General features: G+C 35.7%; 1 protein-coding gene across 7 annotated transcripts in view; it reads right to left on the minus strand.

The window, feature by feature from the left end:
- khdrbs2 (KH domain containing, RNA binding, signal transduction associated 2) overlaps positions 1-25,965 on the minus strand; it is an 86,704-nt gene that overhangs the window by 50,628 nt on the left and 10,111 nt on the right. For all 7 annotated transcript variants that reach the window (XR_003594128.1, XR_003594127.1, XR_003594126.1 and 4 more), the window contains exons 2-3: positions 20,696-20,823; positions 2,001-2,117 (exon numbers count right to left, since the gene is read on the minus strand). Coding sequence is in view for 3 of the 7 variants with exons in the window: in XM_028006732.1 (XP_027862533.1) it covers positions 2,001-2,117; positions 20,696-20,823 (245 nt within the window). In the remaining 4 variants the exon portion in view is untranslated. The remainder of the gene's footprint in view (positions 1-2,000; positions 2,118-20,695; positions 20,824-25,965) is intronic.

Here is a 25,965-nt window from a genome sequence, read left to right on the forward strand (position 1 = left end):
GCAGGGTCCATGATGACATTTTATTGTCTTATGAAACTGGTCTTTACATCTTGTGGTCTGCTTCAGGGTGAACTTTTTTGAATAGCTAGACTTGGGCATATTAGATGGTCTTTTAAAGGTTCTCCAGTTGGAGACCTTGTTTTTTTTTGAGAAGAATACCTGATTCTAAGGACTTTTGCGACATCTATGAAATTTTGTGAACTCTTTTCTGACTCACAGCTTTGCCTTCAGCAAAAAGTCTATTGTTAGATTTCAAAACTTTTTTGCTCCTGCATACATGAACACTGGAACTGGGCAGGCAGCTGCACTTAGCAGTGACATGAAATGTATTATTATATAGCACAAAACTCCATTAAGCCGTGGGTAGCCACAAGTCCATCTGATAATCCAAGCAAAAACACCCTTTCACATTGTCAAATAGTCTTCATGGTTCTGTGAAACTATCAATTACAGCCACTTTAAAGTCATTCTAAAAGCCCCTGTATTATTTTCCTCACCCCGTCTTTCCCTTGTAATGAAACAAAGAGATCCAGTTTCAGTGAAGACATGGGAAGGCTGCATGTCTTTTGTCATGTCAAGATGTCTGAATCAAAGGCTGCAGTAATAATAGCACTGTAACTCAATAGGAACACTCTGAGACCTGTTATAAGCATGAATATAAGCCCCAGAAGGCAGTCTGTCCTCACGCCTGGTTTGGTCCCAAGGGACCATAAGTCAATGAGATAAATGACTCTGTCAGGGAGATTCAATACTTTTGATTCCTAATTGACAAAAGCTATGAAACAACATGAAAGGGAAAATAATTTTTCCCATTTAGTTCTGTAAAGTGAAAAGTATATATATTTTACTCACCCACACAATATTTGAAGATAGTCACTAGAATGTACATGAACAGTGTGATATAAACTGCTGTAAAATAGTATTTGGTCTCCTTACAAATTTCTTTTCTTGTCTTTGCTTTTTGGGCACACTTTAAAGTTTCAGATCATCATATTATACTATCATGGATGCAAAAAAGTTTCCATACTTTAAATTGTTATGTAAAATATTGTAAGGTATTCAAACCAACCCGTCTCTACAGGAAGACATAAGTGCCCCTTTTTAAATAATGAATTATATGTAATTAAGCCCATTTATGGTGAAATTTCAAAAGAGATACGCACGCCTGATTTCCATCTGATCTGTATAATCAGGAAATTTCTTAAATATTACCTGTCTTGACAACATGAAGTAAGCAAAAAAATCTCAGAGGGTGAGCCCCAAGATTTCCTCCAGTTTATTATAAGCCTGGGGGCCCACCAGGCTTATAAGCTAGGGTTATAATTGATGCATTGAGCTGGGTAGATGGTGCAGCACCACCTGTGTCATCCCCGCCAGTGTGCATGTAGTGTGAAAAATGTAGTCTGAAGTGCTGCGGAGTCTTCCGAACTTGATAAAGTGTTACACAATTACAGGCCATTTACTATTTAAGGTCAAGTTTAAAGATTCAACACTAAAACAATAATCCAAAGCGTACCAGCCGGTCCATTTCTGAATGCCTAAAAAAAAAAAAAAGAAAACTAAACACAAAATTCAGTGATGCCCAGTGAAAGTCTGAACTGACATATGATCAAATACTATGGCATGACCTTAAACAAGATGCTCAGTTTTCTACCAATGTGCAAGATTAACTGCCATTTATTGTAAATCGTTGATGGTAGGCATTGCCCCATGCAGGAGTGGTACAATCAGTTACTAGGTTTAAGGTCAAATTATTATTTACATAGGGCCACATAGGTTTGGTTGGGTCACAGAGGCTTTTCCCCTAATGCATAATATCATCATTTAAAAGCATAGTTTTGTACTTTCTTTGGTTATCTGGTAGTAAATTTAAAAATCCAAAATCCAAATCCAAAATGTATGTTCATAGTTAAATATCCTGTAGTGCTTGGGTTTCTGTAAATAATCCTTCTAGGACTGCCAAATAACCACATTCCAGCACAAATCAATATGTGTCTTACTTTTTCTTTATCCCTCATGGATCCTTTGCCAAGGATGGACATCTTCACTCCTGTCTCCTCTTGTAATCTTTTCATAGAGTTCCCTCGCGGTCCAAGCAGCTTCCCTACAAAGTTAAACTGAGACAGGAGAGCGAGAGAGAGAGAGAGAGAAAAGTGAAAATCAAGCAGCTTATTGGTGCTTCCAACATATGAGAAGAGCACAGATGTAAAAAAAAAAAAAAAATTTTAGATAACTGAAGACAAATGCCACAGAGTGAGTCTCTCTCCGTAAGTGTTTAGTATAAAAGGAATTTGATCTTTTTGGAGAAAAGGTTAACCATAAAAGACATTTGCTGGGCATTAGTCATCCTGTATCAATAAAATTTCACATTCCATTTGCTGTGAGAGAAAAAGGCTGTAATGTAGCCTGTAATAAATCAATATCATCTTGGTCTCTGTGTCGTGCATTAAAGGTGAATGTGATTCTCATCTGCAGTCCAGGATGACATATGTGTCTATCCCTTGCCTGCACCGTGCCCTCGCTAGTGATGTATCATATCTGTATTCACCATCAATGTTGGACTGTAGAAATAAAAAAATGGGAGCATGGACTCAAACCAATAACGTTCCTGAAACAGTTCCAGAGGTCAGCGCTGAGATAAAGTCAGAAATAATGAGTTCCCATCCCATTGGGAAATTAAGTAATACTATTCAGAAGACAAACCATCAGATTCAAACCTCCAGGCTCTGACTATCATTTGCCCTTTTATTTTGCACCAGCTCATGTTCATGTAAAACTATTGCAAACATATTCATAGCACTTTAAATATTTTACCATTTTAACTTATTGAAACCACAAATGTATTTTACTCATATTTAAAGTAATAGACCAACACAAAGAAGTACATAAAGAAAAAAGGACAGGAAAAGATGCATAGTTTTCAAATAATTTTACAAAGAAAGATCTGAGAAGTTCTGTCTATTTATATTTAATTACCAATTACTTTGATATCCAAAAATAAAATCTAGGGCTGCCAATAAGGGCTGTGGATAATTGTTCTCTGAAGGCCTTAATGTTTATAAGAGAGCATAAGTGAACAAAATGCATCATGAAGTTCAATGAACACAAATGATACTGTAGGTCAGGAATAAAGTTATGGATACATTTAAATATAACTTTAAAAGAAAACTATGCCAGTGTTTAAACCACACAGAATTGTTCAGTCTGTCTCCTTCAAAAGAAAAGAGCATGGCAAAAATCAGACCTTAGAGACTACTAACTCTGGAGGAGCTGCAGTGATCCACAATTCAGGTGGAAGAATCTATCAACACAACCATCAGTCATACATTCCATACACTTGAACTTGGAAAGACCAAAGTCACAAGAAGTTGCATTTGCAGTTTGTCACAAGCCAGAGGAAACAACAAACATGTTAAAGAAGGTGCTCTGGTCAGATAAGACCAAAACATGTAAATTACTATATGTGGCAGAAAACTAAACCTGCACCTTACCCTAAAGACTATGACTATGAAACACGGTCGGGGTAGCAGCATCATAAGTGTATTATAAGAGATCTGCAGGTAACAAGAGTTTATCAAAAGATGGCTGCAGGTAAACCCAAAATTATTCAAAACCCAGGGAGAGATTTTAATTAATCTTAGAGAATCAACAAGACTGTGAGGAAGCTAAAAATTGAACTTATAAGATGGACAGTGTCCAACATAGTTTGGGCTCATTGCATAAAATTATAAGGGTTTTTAGCAATTGCAAGAAATGTTTGGTAGCTGTAGCGCCAATTAAGATTTTCCATAGATTATAAAGAAGGAGATATTTTTTGACATACCATCTACCACTTTGGAAAGAAGAAAGGACTAACAGAAAGGAGAGATAGCAAACTTGCATGGGCCACACATCTCAAAAAAATGGAGAGAGGTTTTCAAGAATATGTTGAAGAATATGTTGGCAAGAACAAGTTGAAATTATTCTGTCATGTCAACTAGTTTTGGCGATGTTAAATGCTGTCTGGAGATATGGAGAAAGAAACGCAATTCTACTGATTTTAACAGTGGAACCAGCTGATTAGTCATGTGATTTAAAGTTCACTTATGTCAGAACTTGCTTGGAAAACATGTTTTCATCTCCTCTGTAGTGCATAATCAAATCTCTAAAGTAACTCAAAACAACCCAGGACATAACAGAATCTCATTAAGAACATAACATTTTCTACTAACAGATGCTTCCAATCCAACCTGTCTGAGGATGAGATGTTTCAGGAAAAGTTTAGAAAAATGTGATAACACAGAAATGCACCGCGATAGAGACATTCCAAAAAATAAGTGTCATGTAAATCTTTTTTCACTTCACAATTATCTACACCTTAGTGATGTATCAAATATTTGTGCATTTAACAAAATGTCACAAGATGTAAAAACATTCAGGGCACCTGAATAATTTTTCAAGACTGTCAGTCAGAGTTTCTGCTAGGATTAGCTGTGATTAATTTAAGAGTAAATTGATAAAACAACCTCAAACTTGCAGATTTAGATAAATGTAAGGACCACAGGAAACAAAGTTAAATACCTATGATGTCTTATAATGGTAATAAATGTTTTTGACATTCAAAAGTTAAGCTGCCTCTTTTAGGATCTTAAAAGTTAGACTTCAGATCTGAACAGGTGGTCAGTTGCCCACTACACCTCACTCTGGCTAACCCTTAAATGATATTAACCTTCTCAGATTGCATCATCTCCTGCTGTGCCTGAGTAGATAATAACTTACTGCCAGCTGTGTGTGGCTGCTGCAAGTCAACTCCGATAACTGCACACTCAGCTTCTTTCATGAACATCATTAACATCTCAGATGAGTGAAGCAACCACAATCGGGAAGCACCAAGGGATGCAGGAATAAAACCAATAAAACTAAAAAAAGAAGAAAGGGATAAAAAGAAGAAAGGGTGAATTCTTGCTGTCCTTGCCTGTCCTCTAATCTCAGTGATTAAAGCACCTTTGTGGATGTCTTCCTTCACTGGAGCTGCTGTGACAGGACTATCCTATGGCTGGCAGGGAGCAGAAGAGCAGATGGTCGCTGCGGTTACATCAGGAACAAGCTCACTGGGCGGTAGAAGAAGAGTGGCCTGTTTTCATTAAGCTAATGAATGTCTAGAGTCTCTCTGCTGCTCCATGGTGAGCAATTTGAGCTCCAGAAAGGGTATATTCTGTGTTAAATGAGGTTTGAAATGATGCTATGTACCCCCTACAGTCTCAGCAATGATAACTCTGCAGATATTAGAAGGAAGGGTGTTGTGAATGCAGCAATTATGCACAAAAGACTCTTTAAACAATGAACAAATATTGCATTACAAAGTGGGCACACTGTTCTGCTTAATGTGTTTAACAGAATATATTCTGCAGGAAATAAAAAATATTTTACTGAGAGCCTAGAGAAATCATTTTAATATATTTAAATGTCTAAGCTTTAAAGGCTAATTTTAGATGCAGTTCTATGTGGACAGGGCATAAAACAGTAGCTGGAGGTTGAGTCACATTGCACTAATGTGTATCCACAAAGTTGACACTCAAGCTGAGCAAAGCACATTTCACCAGGAGCTCAATGCCTGAGGCATTTCTATTTTTTATGGTTATATTTTTGAACAAGATCACGTTGACTTCAGAGAAGATCCTCATTGGCCTTAAAATACACAAACAGACAAAATAAAGGCAAACTAAACAGTTCTAAGTGGGTACAATGTGCAGAGCACAAGGGAACAAGAAGCAAAAAATAAAATACTGAAATAAGCAAATGGTACTCCATGTTAGCCTGAAAATGTCTTCCTTAATTCATCCATTCTCGTCCTGAGAATAACATATTCATAGATGCGGAAATCCATTTATCCAGCCACTCAATTTTTCATCTTTTGTCCACTAAATAAATTGAGATTAGCTTACAGAGTTTTGCATGTGTGCTTGGAAGGGAGTGAAAATCTTCTGTGACTCAGGAGCTATGTTTAGTCCTGCAGTGAAGTTTTTGTAATGTTTAACTCACCATTGAATCAAACAATCAAGGTAATGCTTGTACAGAACTATTGTTAAAACCAGATATTTAAACACACTGTATACACACATAACCAGTATCTTTTAGTGTTTGATATTAAATCAGACAAAACATTTTATGTATGTGGTGAGTTGAATTTATTGGCATTATTTCCATTTGCCAATAGAAACAATATTTGCAATGCCAATGAACAATTTGGAAAAGTCCTAATGATAAACTCAATTTTCTATTTCACATTATCTAAAGTTAAGTAGAAAATAAAGTGACATTCAAAAGAAATCTTCCAAGCTATCAAAAGGGCAACTGCAAACCTTCACAATTTTGGTGCAGCCTTTAGTAAAGTTTCAAGAAGTCTCAAGTTGCATGTGCATTGGATGTGCAGTGGATGATTAAAACATGGCGGCTACTAAATTTTTTTTTTCTACTGTGCAGTCCATGCTTTTGTGATGGTGTAACTGCAAAGTAATATAGTGATCAACTGGAGAAAATATTATTTATTAATTATATTATTTAACCTAACTTAACACTTATGCTTTGGTTCTAGCAGGGGTGGATGGGCTATAGTTGGACTTTTTTCTCTTAGTTGCTAGAATGTCCAGAAATGCTCTTGTTTCACTTTTTTTCAGTGGTCAGCAAAAATCATCATTTAGGAGATGAGTATGAAAAAACCAAAAACTAACATGAATATTTCCATTCATGAAATACAAAGAATCAAAGTGTTAGTAACACTGATATACCTATTGTAATAGGTTTGTTCCAGAATGTGAGAGCAACTTATTTTGTTTCACGTCTTGTTGTCTGTTGAATAGCGCTTTAAAGAATTTTTTTTTATTTCTTTTTTGTTTTTTGTCAGTTTTTCAAGCGACTGTGTTTTTCAGAAAGTATACAATTTGGGTTCGGAGTTGCCACACATGAGTATTTTTATTTAAAATGATAATGATTGCTGAAATAACATGGGTGGATTGTGAGACGTCTTCTTCTGAGTAACAAGAAGGAACAGGGGTCTTCATAACAGCTTTCACAAACTAACCAATGTCGGGCCTCCAGAGAAGTGTGCTGGTAAATGAGAGGAGTGACCTGAGTATTGGCAGCTAGACAGAATGACGTGCACAGTTAAGTATTTATTGTTACAATGAGAACTACACTACTGCATGCTTTAGTCAGAATAAAACATTTTATATATGAATATATAAGAATTAATGTAAGAATTACAGTTTTTGTTTTTGCAAATGCGTATATACATACTGTATATAAAATGTTTTTACAAAAAAAGACAAGGTTGAAATAGTGGAAATATGCATGGTATTGATCTAGGCACTCTGTTAACTGTTCATCAAACTGACAGGCCGGGGGAAGGAAACTGGTTTTTGCAAAAAGTGCTCTGTGGCATTGACCCGAAGGTAAATGTCCAAATAGTTTGTATTCATGATGTGTGTGGAGTCTGCAGAGATATTACCTGCCCTTTTTTCTGAGTTCAGACCCGTACAAGTCCTGGATGGAGGGAAGGTTAGCTCTAATGATCCTCTCAGCAGACCTAAATGTTTGTTGTAGTCTAGACCTGCTCTCTTTTGTGGATGAGCAAAACCACATACTGAGTCTGTGAAATTTTCCTCAAAGTTCTTTGTTTAAGCTTGTGATTTGAGTTAAATTCAAATCATGGTGATTTCCTTTTGGCCAACCAACTTTGTATGTGGATAATTGAGTTTGCTGACAACAACAGTAGATAATAATTTCTAAACCCGGGAAGAGAAGCCTGTGTTACTTCTATTATTTTGATTCTTCCATGGCCAAATTTTTCATGCTCCAAACGGCAGGAAAACAAAACGGTCAATAAAAATCATCAATCACTTATCAAGGGTATCTTGATGAATGATTGAAAAATATCTCAAATTAAAATAAAAAATAAATCAAAGCAGCCTCAAGGTGACTACAGGTGCCAAATTAGCATATTTCCATGCTTCAGTATAAGGTCAGTTCCATAAAAAGCAAAAAATATTGACAAAGCACAGTGGCAACACAAATTGAACAACAGAACAACATTTAATCTCTCGGGCTTGAAAATGCACTGCCCTTTTATGCTGTGCACTGGGGCCAGTCAACACATCCTGAGGCACTCACTGCCAGGTTAGTGAGCTGTGGTATTGGGGAAATCCAGCTCCTGTGTGATAGGAGGATTAACGCCTCAGGCAGAAGTTTGTGCTTTAATGACAGCTGTGGAGGACTTGATGGAAGGTGTGTCAGAGGAGTATTTTGCTAGAGCTCCACAGACATTAAAGAAAGTTGACAAATCACTATTTGGGTCCTCTGTAAGGGGGACAAGATTTGCTGTGGTGGAGGCTGAGAAAATGATTCGAATCAGAATCACCAGATATGTTTTCTACCTCTACTGAGTGTAAAAAAAAAGCTTCAGTTTGTATAGAAATGAAGTCTCAAGAGACCTATTTCAGCATTACTGTCTAATCACCTAAAGTGACTTATATTGTTGGCTTATATGTTGAAGTATTTGTAGAGTTAAAACATTCTACTTTGTGGCCTTGCTTCAGCTTCACTCAACATGTGAAATCAGCCCGTGATGCTGAAGTGACATTAAGCTTCAAGAGCTGTTTGGTACTGAAAACAAAACAAAACAAAACAAACTGTATTTTCCTGCCAGAGCTGCAGCTTTCCTGTTAGAAAATCTCCTATTTTTGACAACATAGAAAAGACAGAAATTTACAAATAGAGCTCCAAAGGAAACACATGGGAAGCGTACTGCAAAGATCTCTATTCAGTCATCGAGGCTGAACTATATTAGGAAATTCAATATGGATGAGAAATATTCTAAAATATGATATCCATAACAATTAAAAATGTTCTTCTCTTTTTCAGAATGATATTAAAAAACAAAACACAAACAAAAGGAGAAAATCCCAAACTGTGTCACAGAGTCTGAAATCTATGATAGGTGTAGGCCTCGGGGGAAGAGAAACATCACCCAACTGGCCAAATATATTATTGGCACAGAGAAAGAGAGAATTAAATGCAATATTTTAATCTACTAAAATGTTGCTTTTCAGCTGTCTTTTACAATTGAAATTTTACACAAACCCTATAATTCAATATATTGTATTGCTCTAATATACCTCATATTCTTTTTATTAAAAAAGGGCCCATTCTTTGGTCAAAAAGACTGCAGTTTTCTCAACAATTACTAATATTTTACCATGTGACGTTATATGAAAGGACACATCATGTTTGGTGGTAACTGTGACTCGACTAGTTATTTTTTACATTTTAGGCCAACAGAGCATCTTATATCTTATCTGTCTTCAAATATTTTGCAAAGTAACAGCTGCTATTGAATGATACTACTGTTTCTCTAGCCTGGTAAAAAAACAATCTCTTGTTCCACACTTTGCTTCATTCAGAGGGTCTGAACCAGCTAGAACCAATTTCTTGCTAGAAGTGACTGTTGAAATTTTAAATTTTATGCAATGTTTGCCTGTAACATATATAATAAACCAGTTCCATGCTATGAAGCTTACTGGAAATTTTCTGTTCTGGAAGCAACCCTCATTGTGAAAAGAGAAGTGCTGAGCCAAACAAGATGGCCGCTAATGTTAATTTGATATATGAACTTAATGGCTTTGTTCACTTCCTTTGCTCTCATTGAAAAAAACAGCCGCACAACATTGGGGTCATCGTTTACAACTCCTTTTGTTTGTTAATTAGCCCAAAGAGAGAAATTGAGCTCAATGGGAGAAATTCCAAACTGAGCTTTTAAGGGAGATGAGAATCCAGCAGAATTGCGTAAGAAGGCAATGGCCAGGCTACTGTTTGTCAGGTACAGCACCTCCATTAAAATATTTTAGTTCTTTTTCCAGAGTCTCATAACAATATTGCATTTCCCATAAAAAGTGGTTTTTGGGGGGCAGGGGAGAAATGGGGGTTTTAACAGTACACAGCATTGTGTTAAGAGAAAAAAAAATGTGCTGAACACATAGACTGAGATGTTTGGCCTCGTTCTGTGCTGATTGCCAAACCTTGAATAGGCAGGGTGCACTGTACAAACACGAGACCTGTTTGGAAGACAAAGATTTTGCTGTTTCATATATTTTGGCAGTTGTTTGTGTAAACCTAAAGTAGTTTATGGAACCTGAACTTTTTTGCTAACTGAAATGTGAGGGCTAACATTAGTCACGTGATTTAAACCCAACTCTTAAAAAGCCCACACCATAATCCCCCCTCTGACAAATCTTATATTTTCTTTCCACTATGTTAGAACCTTTTCCTGGGAACAGCCATACCCAGACTTTATCATTTTATCGTTTATCATTTACTGAGCTCCTGAGAGCAACGTAAATGTTTATAAATGCTTTTTAGAAGCAGCCTGCATATCTAATTGAGTGATATGTGGAGCTGGGGCTGTGAAAGTGACTTAAAACCCTGAATTCTATAATTTGACAAAATAGTGTGTCCTATATCAGGTCAATATGCATAATTAGAATTTAAAGACACCATGTTGATTTTCCTGATTGTTACACAGTCCTGTGGAAATTAATAATATTTACCAGCTCCTTTCTTTAGTGATCATTAGCCACATGTTAAAAAAATAAACTATTTAAATTTCTGTAACAAACATAATATCCTAACAACCCCGGTCAGATTTTGTTTTATCTGTAACCTAAGACAACAATGTAACAGGGAAGGTCATGGACAGACCTTTAATCTTTATTACATCTCATGAACAGCATTGTGCCACAGAAAGCCATCACACAAACAGTTAGCCCGTGGTACCATAAAGCACAACTGAGATGCTGTCATACAAGTGCTTAATTTTAATTCACACTCTGTACTCCTTTCACTGTATTCATTACTTATCTAAGCAAAACACCTTTGCACATGATAGGCCTTTGCTTGGGACACCGACATCCCACAGCGGCCAAAAATTACATTTGTATGGCAGAGTCTCGGTTGTAGAGGGATTATTTAAGGGTCACAATAACCCAAGGCCAAAAGCTTAAAATTGTATCACAAACACGCATAAAATCATGTTTTTTAAATGCATCTACAGACTGCATACCCAAAAACTACAAAGCAATATAGGATAGTAATAGCCACTGAAAATTAAATTGAATACATCTAATAGGAATCATATTTTCACCTACCAGTGTACAAGCAAAATAGAAAACAAAATCATCTGACAATACCAGCCATTTTAAAGCCACCCCATGTTCCAAGGTTATGAAATGCAAATCTAGTTGTCTAGTTAATGAGCCAAAACTAAATTCATGTAAAGTAAAAATGACAAAGTTTATCTTAATCTTTCCTTTTCTACTGAAAAAACTGTATAAGTCTGTCTCTTGTCCATGTCAAAATTAGGCAAGTGCAGTTAGGAATTATATATTGCCATTTCCTGATAACATTATATTTTATCACATAACTAACAAGATAAAATACTAAAAAGTGTTGATTAGTTCATTGGATGGATGCCTCAAGCCCAAATTTACAATTTCACTTGCTGCAAAATAACAGAAGGCTTCATTTTAGATTTTTTTCTGCAGATGGTGAACAAAGCCCCCAAATTGTCCACTCTGAATGATGCAAGGCACTGGGGTGAATCTGTAACAGTACACATCATCCAAATTCCACTGAAGGACATTATTTTAATAGCTGTGCAACAATGAGCTAAAAAATGATAAGCACTCACAGGTGACAGAAGCTTTGTTAATAATTTTACAGCAGTTACACATGCAAATTGCTTTTATCACTTAGATGGCACATGAACAATTGATGTTGGCAGAGCATTGTATGTTCACAAATTTTAAATTTTACAACAGCAGCCATCAGGGCCAAAAAAAAGGTTTGAACATCCCTGAAACAACAGGGTTTGTGGGGTCGTGACTAGCCAGTAGTGGTGAGTTTGAACAGTGCAAATGGGGGTTAGAAAAGGGCTAAACCAGGAGAAAACGTTGAGGTTTAGGGATGTGCTGGGATAATCCTCATCTCCTGCTGCGAGCCTGCTGATAACACATGAAGCGGCTGAGGCCTCATGGAGCCCCTGACTCTGAAATCAGAGCTGTTCTGGCTGCATGCCATGTGGGACATTCGTTAGTGAGAGAGCACAAAGTTTTGCTCCGTCAGGACAATTTATCTGTAAAAGCTATAAAGAAATGCAGCAAAGACTGATTGATGAACTAACATCTGAAATATTTGAACACATTAAAACTACTGTGGCTAAAAAGCACATGGCAACGTGGGCATATTTTTAAGCACTACAGTAATGTAAGAAAACTGCAAAAATTCTGCAGTGAAAAAATATTTAACATTGTAAAGTAATGCTTTAATTATTCTAATCCAATGGTTGATTTAAGCATTAAGCATTTAAATAAACAACAATATAAATATGTAGAGTTGTTGTGCCTCAAATTTCAAGTTTTGCAAAATGCATCTACCAGGAGGAGTAGCACTTTTTTACCAAAACCACTTCTAGTGCTTAGTAAATCAGCTCCGCTCCTATCAATCACACACACATCCCAGAAGATTTACACTTGACTCACTGTGCAGTTACAACAAGCGACAAAATGGAGCTCGAAGGTGTTAAATAAAAGCTAAAAACAGGAGAAGTTACACCAGTGAGCCAGCAGGACTGGAAGTAATTTAAATTGGTTTTACTTGGGGCTTGCGTCTCTATTTGGAGTAAATGAGTTGGGTTGGATTGGATTCGTACACAATGTCTGTGGGTTCAGAGAAAATAATTGCTTCTCTGAGCTGGGGGACAGGCTTACGGGAAAACAGCAGCCAATTAAAACATTTGAGCGTAATTTTTTAAAATTTCAACATTTAGTCCCATTTTTGATTGATCAAATTTAAAATATTTAAAAACATATAAAAATGAAAAATATGTAGACACCAGCATTTCAACAAGAATAAAATGTTGCATTAGTGTCAGAATAAAAAGCTGACTGTCTCTTATCATCCTGCAGTTTATTTAAAAGTCACACGTCACCGAGTTTAAGTAGGTCAATTCACCGCTTACAGCTGCTCTCAGAGCTGATTATTTCCCCCTAAACTCATAAACACCATTGACTGCTCAGTTCTTTAACACTGTTGATCTTTTTTATATCTCCAGGTGGTATTTATAGGTCTTGCCCTAAACATTGTCTTTAAGTCCTGTTTTCAACAGTTGGTGTATATCAGAAATCAGCTGATTAAGAATTGTTAAACAAAGGTAGTGTTAGTAGTGCATCTGTTTGCAAGGATACTGGGATAAATAATATTATGTGTGTGGTTAAATTGTCACCATGCACTACAATTCTTTACAAAAGAACAGAATAAATAAATCAATAAATTAGATGTTTGTAAAGACCTGGGTCTGACTTTAACAGAATGAGCTAAGCATTGGCTTTTTCACCAGCTCTGATTAAGAACCTCTTTGGTGAAAAGCCATATTTTATGGCTCCATGCAGAAAGTATGGAAGTTCTTAATAAATGTCAGCATGAACCAAAAGACATCCATCAAAACCTAAAGTGGACAAATGTATATTTTCCTGCTTTCATCACAGAAAAATACATTTTTGGATGCCATAACTTGATTATATTACAGAAAAGAAAAAAAAAAGTTTCTTTGATCACTTCACTGCATCACTGTATATGAGGTTGTAGTGAGGACAACAATGACTATTTAATGCTAAGAAAAGGCAACGATAAGTGTTGTAATATTCAGAAATGCAGCACATGATCCCCATATGTATCTAAGTGCATTCATGATTTGCTAAAAAAAGAATGCATTTATCTAAGCATAAACCAATTAACCCAGATCCTGAGCTTGAATCTGACTTCAAACTTTCTTCAGGTTATTCCCAAACTACCGTAGATCTGATAGCTGTCTGTAGTAGTAAGACACCAGTGAGAAGTAATGAAAACATGAGATTCACTCTTGAATTAATCTATGTTCCAGTTATAATTATTCAAAGGCAACTCTAAACAAATGGGTTTTTTGATTTAAAAGTGGCCAAAAACGTTTGTTTCTTGGCTGACAGTAAAATATACACCCATTTTATGCATAACACATTTATATACAGTACATCTCATGGAAGATGAATGTGACATAAATTTGTCACACTCATGTCATATACTGTTTATCATATACTTGATAAACAAAAGCAATGCGGATGCCTTTTGTAAAAGCACTCTATATGTTACTTGCTGATGCGCTTCGGTCTACTACAAAATGCTTTAAATGTCAAGTCTAAATATTTTATAGGCCTGGTGTAGCCTAAATTCCCATGTTGTCAGTAAAGTGAAATGCCTTCATTCATCCCAAGTGGACAATGTTATATGATTTTCTTTATTGCTACTTCAAATCTTTTCTGTTATATATGATAATCCAAGCTTTGCCAGTTAAGTATTACATTTTCCATATTTTAGCTTCGAAACAATGAGCACTTATTAGAGTGTTTATGTGAGAGCACACTTTTCTAGTTTTTCTATGTTATTCTATCTGGATTATATTGTTAGTCCAACAACGTTGCTGTCAGTTCTATATTAAAGGGGTAGTATTATGTAAAACCAACTTTTTGAGCTTTTCTTCATGTTAAAATGTTATTCCTTCATCAAAAGCATACCTGTACTGTTACTTTGATTCTATCAGGCATGTTTAATCACTTTTTATGTTTATTTTTTAACTCCCTTGTTGACACAGCTCATTATTTCAAATGTTGCTGAGCATGGTCCTGACTTTTAGTCACTAACACTTTTTAAATTTACACTGCATTAGTAATTAATGATATAATACCATCAGTTCCCTTGTAATGCAGTAATGATAAGACAGATACACAAACTAAACCAAACACTTATTTTTCTCAGCACAAGGCGTGACCGTGAAGCAAAAGGTGAAGATTAATAACAGCTGCCTTCTTTATCACGCCAGTGCTTCTTCTGCTCCAATGTGTCGACAGTGGAAACAACTCGCAGCGTGTATCTGTCTTTGTGCCATGTACAGGCAAAGACAAATACATGCAAATTTTTCTTCGGTGTTCGATTTGACACATTGATCTTCCATGACTGGCTTCTGCAAATCTGAAGTCATGCATAGGACGTCTCTCAAGTAACAATTTAATTATCTTGCATTTAATTACTCTGCAGCGAGATGGCTGCTGTAAGCTTGAGTGAGTGCTGTTATATGACTGGTTGAACAAATGGTTTGCTTTTTTATGTTTTGTTCTGCCTCCAGAAACAGACAGTCAATGTAAGTGTCATTTATTAGCAGCGGTTATAGGGTTTATTTTATTTTAAAAAAATTGACATACAAATAAGTTCCACACCAAGTAAAATAAAGGAAGTTGCTTAGTGTTGTCCTGGTCTGGTGTCTTGTCTAGAAATGCCTCTGCTCTAAAATCTATGATTCAGACATGGGTAAATGGTCATTTATGTGCAAAGATGTAAATATTTTGGATGTTATATCAGCAAGAATTTTATGTTTCAAGCACGACATCTCTTTCTTTTCTGCTTTATTCTATTCTTTCTGGTGGATACTTTTCAAGGAGCTGCTTTATGTGGTTAATTATCATTAACTGAAAGTGCAGTGTTACCAAGATGTTTAAGACAGTGACACTGCAGTCACAGGAAGTGCTGACTGTGCAATTAGGCCACAGAAAATGTTGGACAACTGCTCCGTCCCTCTACTGCAGCTTTAATCTGGAGAGACAAAAGAGTTTCAGTTCAATACATACAGTAGAAGCACAATTTTAAGTCAGTGTTTTCTGTTTTGTTTATGTGTGTGATTTTTATTAAAATACATATGTTATATGCCTGAGAGGTTCTCGTTTGCATGCAAGCTTCAAGGATTTCCATTGATTAAAAAATGAAAATGTCGTTCTTAAATTTAAATTCCAATTCATACTGACAAATGCATGTGTATGCACAGAGCAAAAATCATAAGTCTTCTCCCAAGTATGCAATAGAAATTTCGTTGAATCCTGTTCAATGACAATAAATGCTATCTATCTATCTATCTATCTATCTATCTATCTATCTATCTATCTATCTATCTATCTATCTATCTATCTATCTATCTATCTATCTATCTAAGTATTAACTTACTTATTTGTAAGCAACCTAGAGTATGTTGGCATTAAACAACATTCACAGTTCTGCATAGTTTGTAAAACAGAGTAGACAAAATTTTAAACAATACATAGCACATGAAACAAAAAGTCAATACAGATTACTTTTTTCGAGATCTTCATCAGCTTAATAGAATTAAGAGTTCCTGAACAAGCCTTAATTACTGTCACAGCAGTGAGTTGTGGATGAAGCAGCTAACTGATTCCATTTAATGTCCTATGGGTTCTCTGAGTGAATGTATGTGTGTGGGAGAGAAAAATATAAAGCTGCCCCTTTTTTATTTTTTGTTTCCGTAAGATTGTCCTACTAATGTTAATTTGGTGTAAAAGACACACATTTTATGCTATTAGTAAAATTTTCAAAAGATGATGATTCATTTTGATGAGGACTACATTAAAGTTGAGGAATGCAACTTTAATAAAAAAAAAAAAATACATATAAAAGTTACGTACTGCAGCTATAAAGCATGAAAAAGCAATGGAGTAGCTTCATAGATTTTGTTGGCTCTAAGTTAGGTTCATATCCCTCACAAAAGAAATCATTATGAATAGAAGAAAATGGGAAAAGAAAGTAATTTAATTACTGAAAAACACCTAAAGTAAACCTTGTTTTAGAATTGATATCACCCAAGAAGGTGTCTTCTATTGAAGAAAATATTGAGGACACCTTATGTACCTAATGATAGTATTACCCTCTTTGCTTAAAATAACTTCAAATGAAAGTAACTAAAATATTTCTTTGTGTCTATCTACTATTTAGAGGTCTAAAGGAAAGCTTGCCTCACTTCTCACTTTCATCTTTGTTTGAGGGGTTTCTTGCATGAACTGTCATTTTCAAGTCACCCCACGCCATCTTAACAAGAACAAGATCTGGGCCTTCTCTTGTCCCAGGATTCTCCTTTTGTTTGATCAGTAAGTCCTTGGAGTATTTGCTGGTATATTTTTGGTTACGTTCATGTTGCAGAATCCAGTTTTAATTTTTGACAGATGGTCTCACATTTTTGTCAAGTTCTTTCTTAAAAATGGTTGAAATAATGGTGCATTCTCTAATAGTGAGGTGGCCAGATCCTGATGCCACAAAGCAGTTCCAAAGTAAGTCAGTCGCACCTCCGTGTTTCACAGCTGGTGTTGGTTTATAGTCTTTGAATGCTGCAGTTGGTCTTTTCCAAACATCAACCTTCTGCCAAGTTGAGAACACATTGTGTATTTTTGTCAGGCTGCTTGCAACAAAGTTCCTTAGAATGTGTTACAAGAAAGTCTTCTCTTTTACAGAAGTGGGATTTTGCAAAGTACTGTAGTTTCATCTACACCAGGGGTGTCCAAAGTCGGTCCTGGAGGGCCGCCATCCTGTGTGTTTTAGTTCTCTCCCTGGTTTAACGCACCTGGATCCAATGATGGCTCATTAGAGGCCTTAGGAGAACATTGACAAGCTGAGAAGGTTGTTACTACAACCAGGGAGAGAACAAAAACATGCAGGATGCCGGCCCTTGAGGACCGACTTTGGACACGCCTGATCTACACTAAGTTCAAAGCTGAGCATACAACTGAAATCAAGCTATGAGAGCAAAACATATCAGTGATAAAACATATTTGATGTTTTTACATGTCTGAAATTTGAGCGTAAGGGACAATAAAAATACATTTGATTTTATGAGCTGTTTTACTGGAGCTCCTAACAATGAACAACATTAATAAAACAAAGAACAGCTGTACTGATTTTTAAGTGGGAGTTGAGCTCAAGCATGGGTTCCTGTCAAGCTGTGATGCTGTTATTCAGTTGCTGATATGGTGATGGAATAAAGTGTTGATACAACAAGTTCCTTCTAAGAAAACTACTCAGTTCACGTAGATCAGATACAATATGCTGTGCATCTTCTCTGAAATCTTACAGTTCCTGAGCCCAAAATCATAGGTGGGATTTATTTTATTTTAGTAACTACTGTTAGTAATTACTGATCACATACATATAATATGTTCAAAATAATAGACATTATTTAACATATTATATTTTGTTATTTTTTAAGCTGAGTGCATTCACTTACATATCACTTGATTTATTGGTAAATAGTATGTACTTTTATAGTGCTTTATCAACTCAGTTATTCATTGGAAAACATGAGTATGGCTCCAAAGAAACGTGTTGTCAATTCTCAAAAGTTTATAAATCACATTTCAGCAAGAATTTTTCTGTTCAAGGTCCAGTTCTGTTAAGTGGAATAAGAACTTGCAAAGACCTTTTCAAAACTAACATAATGTCTTTTTTTTGTGCAGCAAATTAATGCATTTCATTCATAAACCAGCCACTGGTAATTAAGCAAAATGTATTTGCAGATTCAAATAACTACCCTTTGCAACTTAACCAGGGAACTTATTTAAATCAGTCTAACTGAAAGAAAAGCTCCACACAGCTTACAATTTTAATGAAGCTGAAAAGATTTGCAAATTTAAACAATCACACAAAGGGGCACAATCAGTTATCAACTCCAAATGAGCTAAATAAACACAGACGTTCACAGCTGTACTTTGTGTTACTTTGTTTTGTTTCAAGAAAACAAAGCAATGTTTGTAGAACAAATAATGTTTTTGGTCCTAAGTTATTTTTTTATTAAGGAAAACAATTTAGTGCTATTTTGCATTAATGGTGTCAAAAATGATCAAAAGGTGGCCATGCAAGTTGTAGTTTAAATAGTTAAGCTTCTTTCCCTGTAATTTATATTTTTATTTCTGTAATCCACTGATTATTTTTGTAAAAAAACAACAAAAAAAACAACTGCTGTTAATCTTGGTATAGGTATGTTAAAAATGTCCGCTTTGTAATTATGAGTGTTTTTGTTTAAAAAAAATAAAATAAAATCCTTTTAACTGGCATAGCTGTGCAATCTTGGCTTCTCCTTTTCACACAAATATTATGAGGTTGCCCTGGTTTGAATGTAAATAATTATTGATCAAGCAAATGAAGGCTGTTTGAAGCTTCCACAGCAAGACTACTGCTGAACATTGTAATGACAATTTTAAATAAGAGTACTCTCTTTTTTCCCTTTATCACAATATATCTACCACTTTTTGGGCTGTAATATCTTAACCATTAAAAATATACACCAAGTGAGAGAATTAAAAATTAGTCCAACAAGCTAAATATATTATTGGAATGCAGGATTTCCATGCATTGCACTTGAAATAAAATATTGGTAGAATATTCTTCCTTTGGTAGAAAGTACTGCTTTCTTACAGCCAGAAAGCAGTCCTTTCTGACTGTAATGTTGCAAATGTTCATAATCAAAGGATGACTGCTATTTAAGATAATATATTGCATAAACCGATTATGTAATTATCTCTCATGTAAGAGTAAAAAGTGAAGGCATTTAATCATTTTTTGTGTATTTTAAAATATTAAGTTGAATGATGCTGGCATCTTTTAAAATGGCTTTTGCAGACAATATTAATGATATGCACTTTTAGATTTTGAGGTTTATAAAATAGTAATCTGATTTGTAAAAGAGTAAAGGAAACTGGATGTAACACTTTTTCACTGGGCCTATTTATGCAAATGTATGCATGCTAAACATTTAGACATTTTCCTTGATAGAGAGAGATTACTTTGTAACAACAGACTTTTTGAGAAAAAAAAATTATATTATTTAATTCTAGCAGAGAAATTAGAATATATTAAAATCTATGTGTGCAGGTCAGAGCTTTACAAAAATCAATGCCAAGAAATCAGACTCAAAATCTCTATTAAATCTTGAATAGCTAAAGGGAAACTCTGCACAGTAACATCAAAGCTCTTACTTAATTTTTTTGTTCATACATTTTCTAGTACTTTTAGTCTTACATATTACACAGAGGAACTAATATTAATAATTAACTGACTATAATTAAAATTAAAAAAAACAATCAGACTTTTTTTTTTCCTTTCATATTGATGAAATGTAATGACTGATAACAGTAATTATCAGCAGTGCAGCATAACACAAAGATGTATGATAATGATACTTCCCAGAATGGAAGCGCTAAAAATGAATACATTAAAAACGAATAACTTAAAGCATGAAATATATTCATACCTTGTGCATGAATCTGTGATTAGAAATTGTGCTTTCTGTGATTACAGTGAAAGGATATCTTTTCACTTTTGCTCAACCAGCAGCTCCCTGATGCTAAACTGCCTGCTGGAGAAGTCTCATTAGGCTACATTTCAGACTTTGCCAGTACCGACATTGCATAACTCAGAATCCTGAGCACTGTGTCACAGTGATTTATGACCACTGTTCTTCACTGTACCCTTGGGTGCTTTAGTCTACTGAAAACTTTGGGTTTTGATGACTACATCAAAATAAACAGACACCATCCGGGGGCTCTCCGTAAGGCAGTTTCAAGCCCAGAGAGATTTTTAAATTTTAGTGCTTGTTGACAGGTGCAGCCAAACAAGGAAGCCCAGACCAAAAGTCTCCATTCAGCAATTAACCACTGAAATCACAGAAGATACAACACACAAACAAGCACAGAGTATTGGCATTACAGCTGAAATAGTCAAGTAATTTGAAACTGTAGTTTCTTACCTTCGGATACTGTTGGATAGGAATAAGAACTCTTTCAGAGAGCTTGATGTTTTTATTGCTGATAATATCAAGGTATTTCTTTGTGTCCGCGTCTTTTTTCAGCTCATCACCTTCATATTTCCCAATCTCTGCAGAAGCATTAAACACAATGAAAAAAACTTAGAACAAGATTAGAAAGGATTACATGTGCATATTATCAAATTAAAATATGCGCTGTTCATTTAAGAAAATGGGTCAGGAATGTCACAGAAGGCAGAATCTCTTTTGTGTCATGGGCCTAAAATTCATTATTCAAACCAAACAAATTGCATAAATTATGTTTGAAATCATGTTTTTGCTTAGTAAGTTGAAAATCTTTCCTTATTGCGCAACATGGATGAGGTTCACTGAGAAGTATTTCCCACCTGCGAGACCAGGGACCTGAGAAGAGGAGTCAACAAGTTGGCCCCAAGACACTTTTTATTCAAATGAAATTAATGTAATTTTGGAAAAATGTTGTTCTTCTGTTGTAATTAAGTTAGAAAGTATATTTGCTCAGGCACCTTATAATAATATTTAAATTGTATAGATTGACTTGAATAAATGCTTTTTAATCACCTCTGAATTAATTCATTTAAAGAATTTATCATCACTTATTAATTTAGAAACATGCAGATATCTTACTCCTGCTGCAGTTTTTTGTGACTTAATGCAAAAATAGATGCAAATTGCTCCCATCTCCTAAACCTGGTGGTTGTGTTTGCACCTACATGTATTTAGTGCATTGTAAATCCAGCGCATAAATAAATCAAATAGTCTGTGGAGGATACATGAAGGAGATTTCATCACTCTGGGGATTCCCTCCATTGTGTTTCCAGCTGGTAAGTGCTCTAAAACAGAAACCATTGTTTTTCAGCTAGCCGGGGACTGTCCTCTGAAACACAATGTACAAATTCTGTTTTGAAGTGGACCTCAAAAAGGATCAAAGGAGATCAATAATCCCTTCTGAGCTCCTACACTTACAAAAAATCATGTAGTCTGTCACACTTCTGTGGATCCCACTGTGTAAATTCACAAATAATTTTACAACACAATGAAATTCTCAATCCTTTGATGGTCAGTTGAATCTGTGACTCATGGTTTTAAAGATTTGATTTGCAGCTTCAAACTCTGGAGTCATTTAACACGGTATATTTTATGTATCCTTAAAAAATTGCATAAAGCAATCTCAGACCACAAAGAAATGCCCAAAAAGGCCTGTGACCTGATAGAACATTTTGGCCACAGGTATGCTTAAAACAAACCTTAAGACCCTTGAAACTAATATTCCTATTGATAGGAAGGAAGGATGCAGCTGGTGAAACTCAAATAGTTTATTTAAAAATAAAGAAAAATCAAAAATGAAAGTCCAGGGGTAAATCCAAAATAACATTGCCTTGGATCTGAATTGTCTGACAGGGATATTTATGCAGGAAAGCTGATTGTTGAACAATGTTTCCCATGTTCCTTGTTGATGTGGTTGATTAAAAACTGATTGCAGCTGTGAGGGAAGACAATTAACTGAAGTGTAACAGAGGAACTGGACAAAATGACTATAGGAATACACAGGGATTATGGGAAACCAAAATTGCACTAACATATCCCAAAACCCAAACACCCAGAATTGTGGCAGTATTCATGTTTGGGTTTGTGCTGAAATCAATAATGACAACGGTATTTCTTTAAAAACTGAAATTATTGATTTCCCTGGTAAAGATGTGTAATAAAAAACAGTCATGTATAACAGCAGCGTATTATAATACTATGAAAAGATCACCTTTTAATTTAAATGCATTTATTAGGTGGGAAAAAATGTTGAATAAGAAATTATTATTTTTCAAATATTTGGTAACACCAACATTGTTGACTCACATTAAATATAACTCCCTTTTTGCCAAAAGAAAAGCATTTAGTCCATTAGATTTCACATAAATAAAGCATACATAGACATACATTACTTTTAAAGCTCGTCTTAAAACCCATCTATTTTATTTGGCTTTCAACTCTAGCGGGATCTAGTTTTAAATTGTATGTTTTTGTTTTTAAACTGTAAGTTTTTATTTTATGCTTTTTTTTGTTATGTTGTGTTTTGATGTACAGCACTTTGTATCAGCTGTGGTTGTTTTAAAGTGCTTTATAAATAAAGTTGGTATGGTATGGTATGGTATGGTATAGGCATTGAATAATTAGTATTCCAAAATCTCTACATTGTCGTATGAAAGCCTTTATCTGCCCCACCTCTGCTGACCACAATTTAGGGCTGTTATCAATTATTATATTAGTAATCAAGTAATCTTTTGAATATTCTGAGGACTAATTGAGTAATAAAAAATATTGTTAAATAAAAAATTTATAAAGTAAAATATTGATAAATACTGCCTTGATAGCAGTATTAATATCATATATGAACATCAGTCCAATTTTTCACATTTGACTCTAACAATTACTTTTCTGTAGTTTAGAAATCGTCTCTCTGCCTGCATGCATACACCTGCCACGCAGTAAGCAGCAGCTCCAGGAAGAGAAAGGCTGTTGAATTCCATGTAAACCCAGACATTATCATCAATCAATAAAATCCCCCCAACCGAACTTGGATATTATGCTGCTAGCTGCAAGCATTTGTCAACAACTCATAGGCGAAGTGAGAGCGTTGCGCAACACAAATAATCAACCGGGTGCAACAAGGTGCGCCAAATAGTAAAACATAATTTAACAAAGCTTCGAGACAGATAATTTGCCTCGAGAAATTTTAATAATCGAGGTACTCAAATCATTCGAGGAATCGTTACAGCTCTACTATGATTTCAAGCATGCTTAACTGAACTCAACTGCTCCCACCTTCACCTCCCACATTTATTTATTTACTATGTTCCCTTCCCTCCATTCCAGTTTTTTTCCACTACCAAGCATTCCAGGGTTGTTTTTTTTTTTAGATTTTTGCCTCTAGTGTGTTGATCCCTGGTGCTCTTTTGACTCTGCCTCTGCCCACTGATTTGGATACTTCTGCCTTTTTGACTGACATCTTGGGTACTGACCGTAACTTATAAAAAACAAAACAAAAAAAAACAACAACTTTGACTTCAAATTTTGTCTGAGTTGTTCATTTGAGTGCAGCCTGCCTAATTCTTTCACAGTCTTTACATGAAAACAGGCCGACAACATGACAGATCCTCCTCAGTACTACATTTCATTACTCAAATGAGACCAAGTTATAACTTGGTTTCTATAGAAACTCTGAGGACTGACTTCAAACAGCACTATGCAGACAAAAAGCTGAGGAATCTCCCAGAACTATACATACAGGAACAAAATCCTCATTCCAACCACAACATGGTCACAAGCTGAATATTGACTTGCAGGCATTTCTATCAATTATGATTTTGTTTCCAGTGATTTTTATTGTAACTCCATACTGTATAGTATCATGTTAAAGATTTAATCTTAGAAAAACAATATGAAATCTTAAAACTCAATTCCTTCTGGAAAACAGATCAATATTTGCTTTGTTATGGGGCGTGCCGTGGTGGCGTAGTGGATAGCGCGACCCGTATTTGGAGGCCTTGAGTCCTCGACGCGGCAGTCGCGGGTTCAACTCCCGGACCCGACGACATTTGCCGCATGTCTTCCCCCCTCTCCTTTCTACTATCATATAAGGGACACTAGAGCCCACAAAAGACCCTCTGGAGGGGTAAAAAAATATATATTTGCTTTGTTATTTGTGTAAGACCAGAACCACTAAACTAATTACAGATGAATGAGGGAAGTATGCCCAAACCTGTAACTGGTATTGTACATAAAAGTGCTTTCACATGTTTCCTGCAGAGGTTCCAGGATGACTTTAGTAATGTAATGTCAGTGAACCAGATAATGTCCAGACTGCAGTCACCTGCAATTGGAAACAGAGTTTAACTAAAACCTCCAGTTAAAAATCAAAGTTAATCAGACTGGAAAACTAGCTCACCTTTTATTCCTATCAGTAGAGATGATTCACAAACTCTATTTGTGACATTTAAACAGAACAGGAGCCTCCACATACAGGTGCATCTCAATAAATTAGAATCTCGTTAAAAATCACATATGCAAAATTACACAATAATTTTGCATGAATTACTGTGTCAGTGGTGAGTGGCATGGAGGTAAACAGCATGTGTGTCTGCTGAGGTTTAAGAAAGCTTAGGATATTTCATTAGCAAACTTCAACTTCTCTACATCGCTGGATCTGGTGTCTCTACACAATACTCCATAGATTCTCTACGGGGTTTAAGTCAGATGAGTTTGCTGGCCAGTCAATATAGCTTGCCATCAGAGTGAAGCACGAAGGGGAGACTTTAGACATGAGAAAACACAGATGAGCAACAGCAGCAGCTGAGATGGCTCCCCAAATATTTATTGACTATGGAAGCTTCACATTAGACCTCCAGCCCAGAGTTTACTTTTATCTGAAGAGAGGATGTTGGAAAATGATTTAACTTTGCAAAATGTGCTTGGAGGCAGAATTCTATGAACAGTCAGCTTTTCAAACTGTGACCATTTGGAGAGTACCTTCCTCATGCAGGATGTCTGTGGCTGTGTTCTAGACAACAGACAAGTTAACAGTCTTTCTAGCAATGTATTTCATGGTAACAGTTTTTTTTTTTTATTCTATCTTGCTAGTTTTGGGTAACATCAATTTTTTTAGAGAAACTATGTTAACAGAATGAAACACTTGAAGAACATCACTCTGAACCCTTGATCTAATCTTTAAACTGCGCATGCCATTGGGAAAACCGGGCTTTCTCAGTTTTCATCAATATTTCCATCAACTAAGAATGAAAGGGCCACTTACAGGGGCGTACTGGGGCATACTGTGCCGTACGCCCGCAGACTGCGAGCACACTGTCCCCAGACTGTCGGGATTTCATAGGGCAGTGTGCCGATTGCATTCATTTTTCATGTAAAATTTCTTCATTTACCACAATTTGAATAGACACTAGTAAGTGTGACAAGCTAGTTATGCGGCTAAAGAAGCTTTTTCTCCAAAATGGCAGCCACCGCCCAGTCGTTAGTGGCATTCTGGCTGATGGGCATTCTTGCGACATATTGCACTTACTTTCAGGTTTATCAGCTCCAGTTTTGATTACAAAATAGTTTGATGTGAACAACATTTTCCTCCAAGCAGTTTGCTGTATAAAAATGGGAATGTGGAGGAAGTCGTAAAAATTGACCTTGGTGCAGACATGTCTTGCAGACATCCAATCTGACTCTGCTCCAGA

Source organism: Xiphophorus couchianus, chromosome 22 (assembly GCF_001444195.1).
Source record: "Xiphophorus couchianus chromosome 22, X_couchianus-1.0, whole genome shotgun sequence".
NCBI classification, from domain to species: domain Eukaryota; kingdom Metazoa; phylum Chordata; class Actinopteri; order Cyprinodontiformes; family Poeciliidae; genus Xiphophorus; species Xiphophorus couchianus.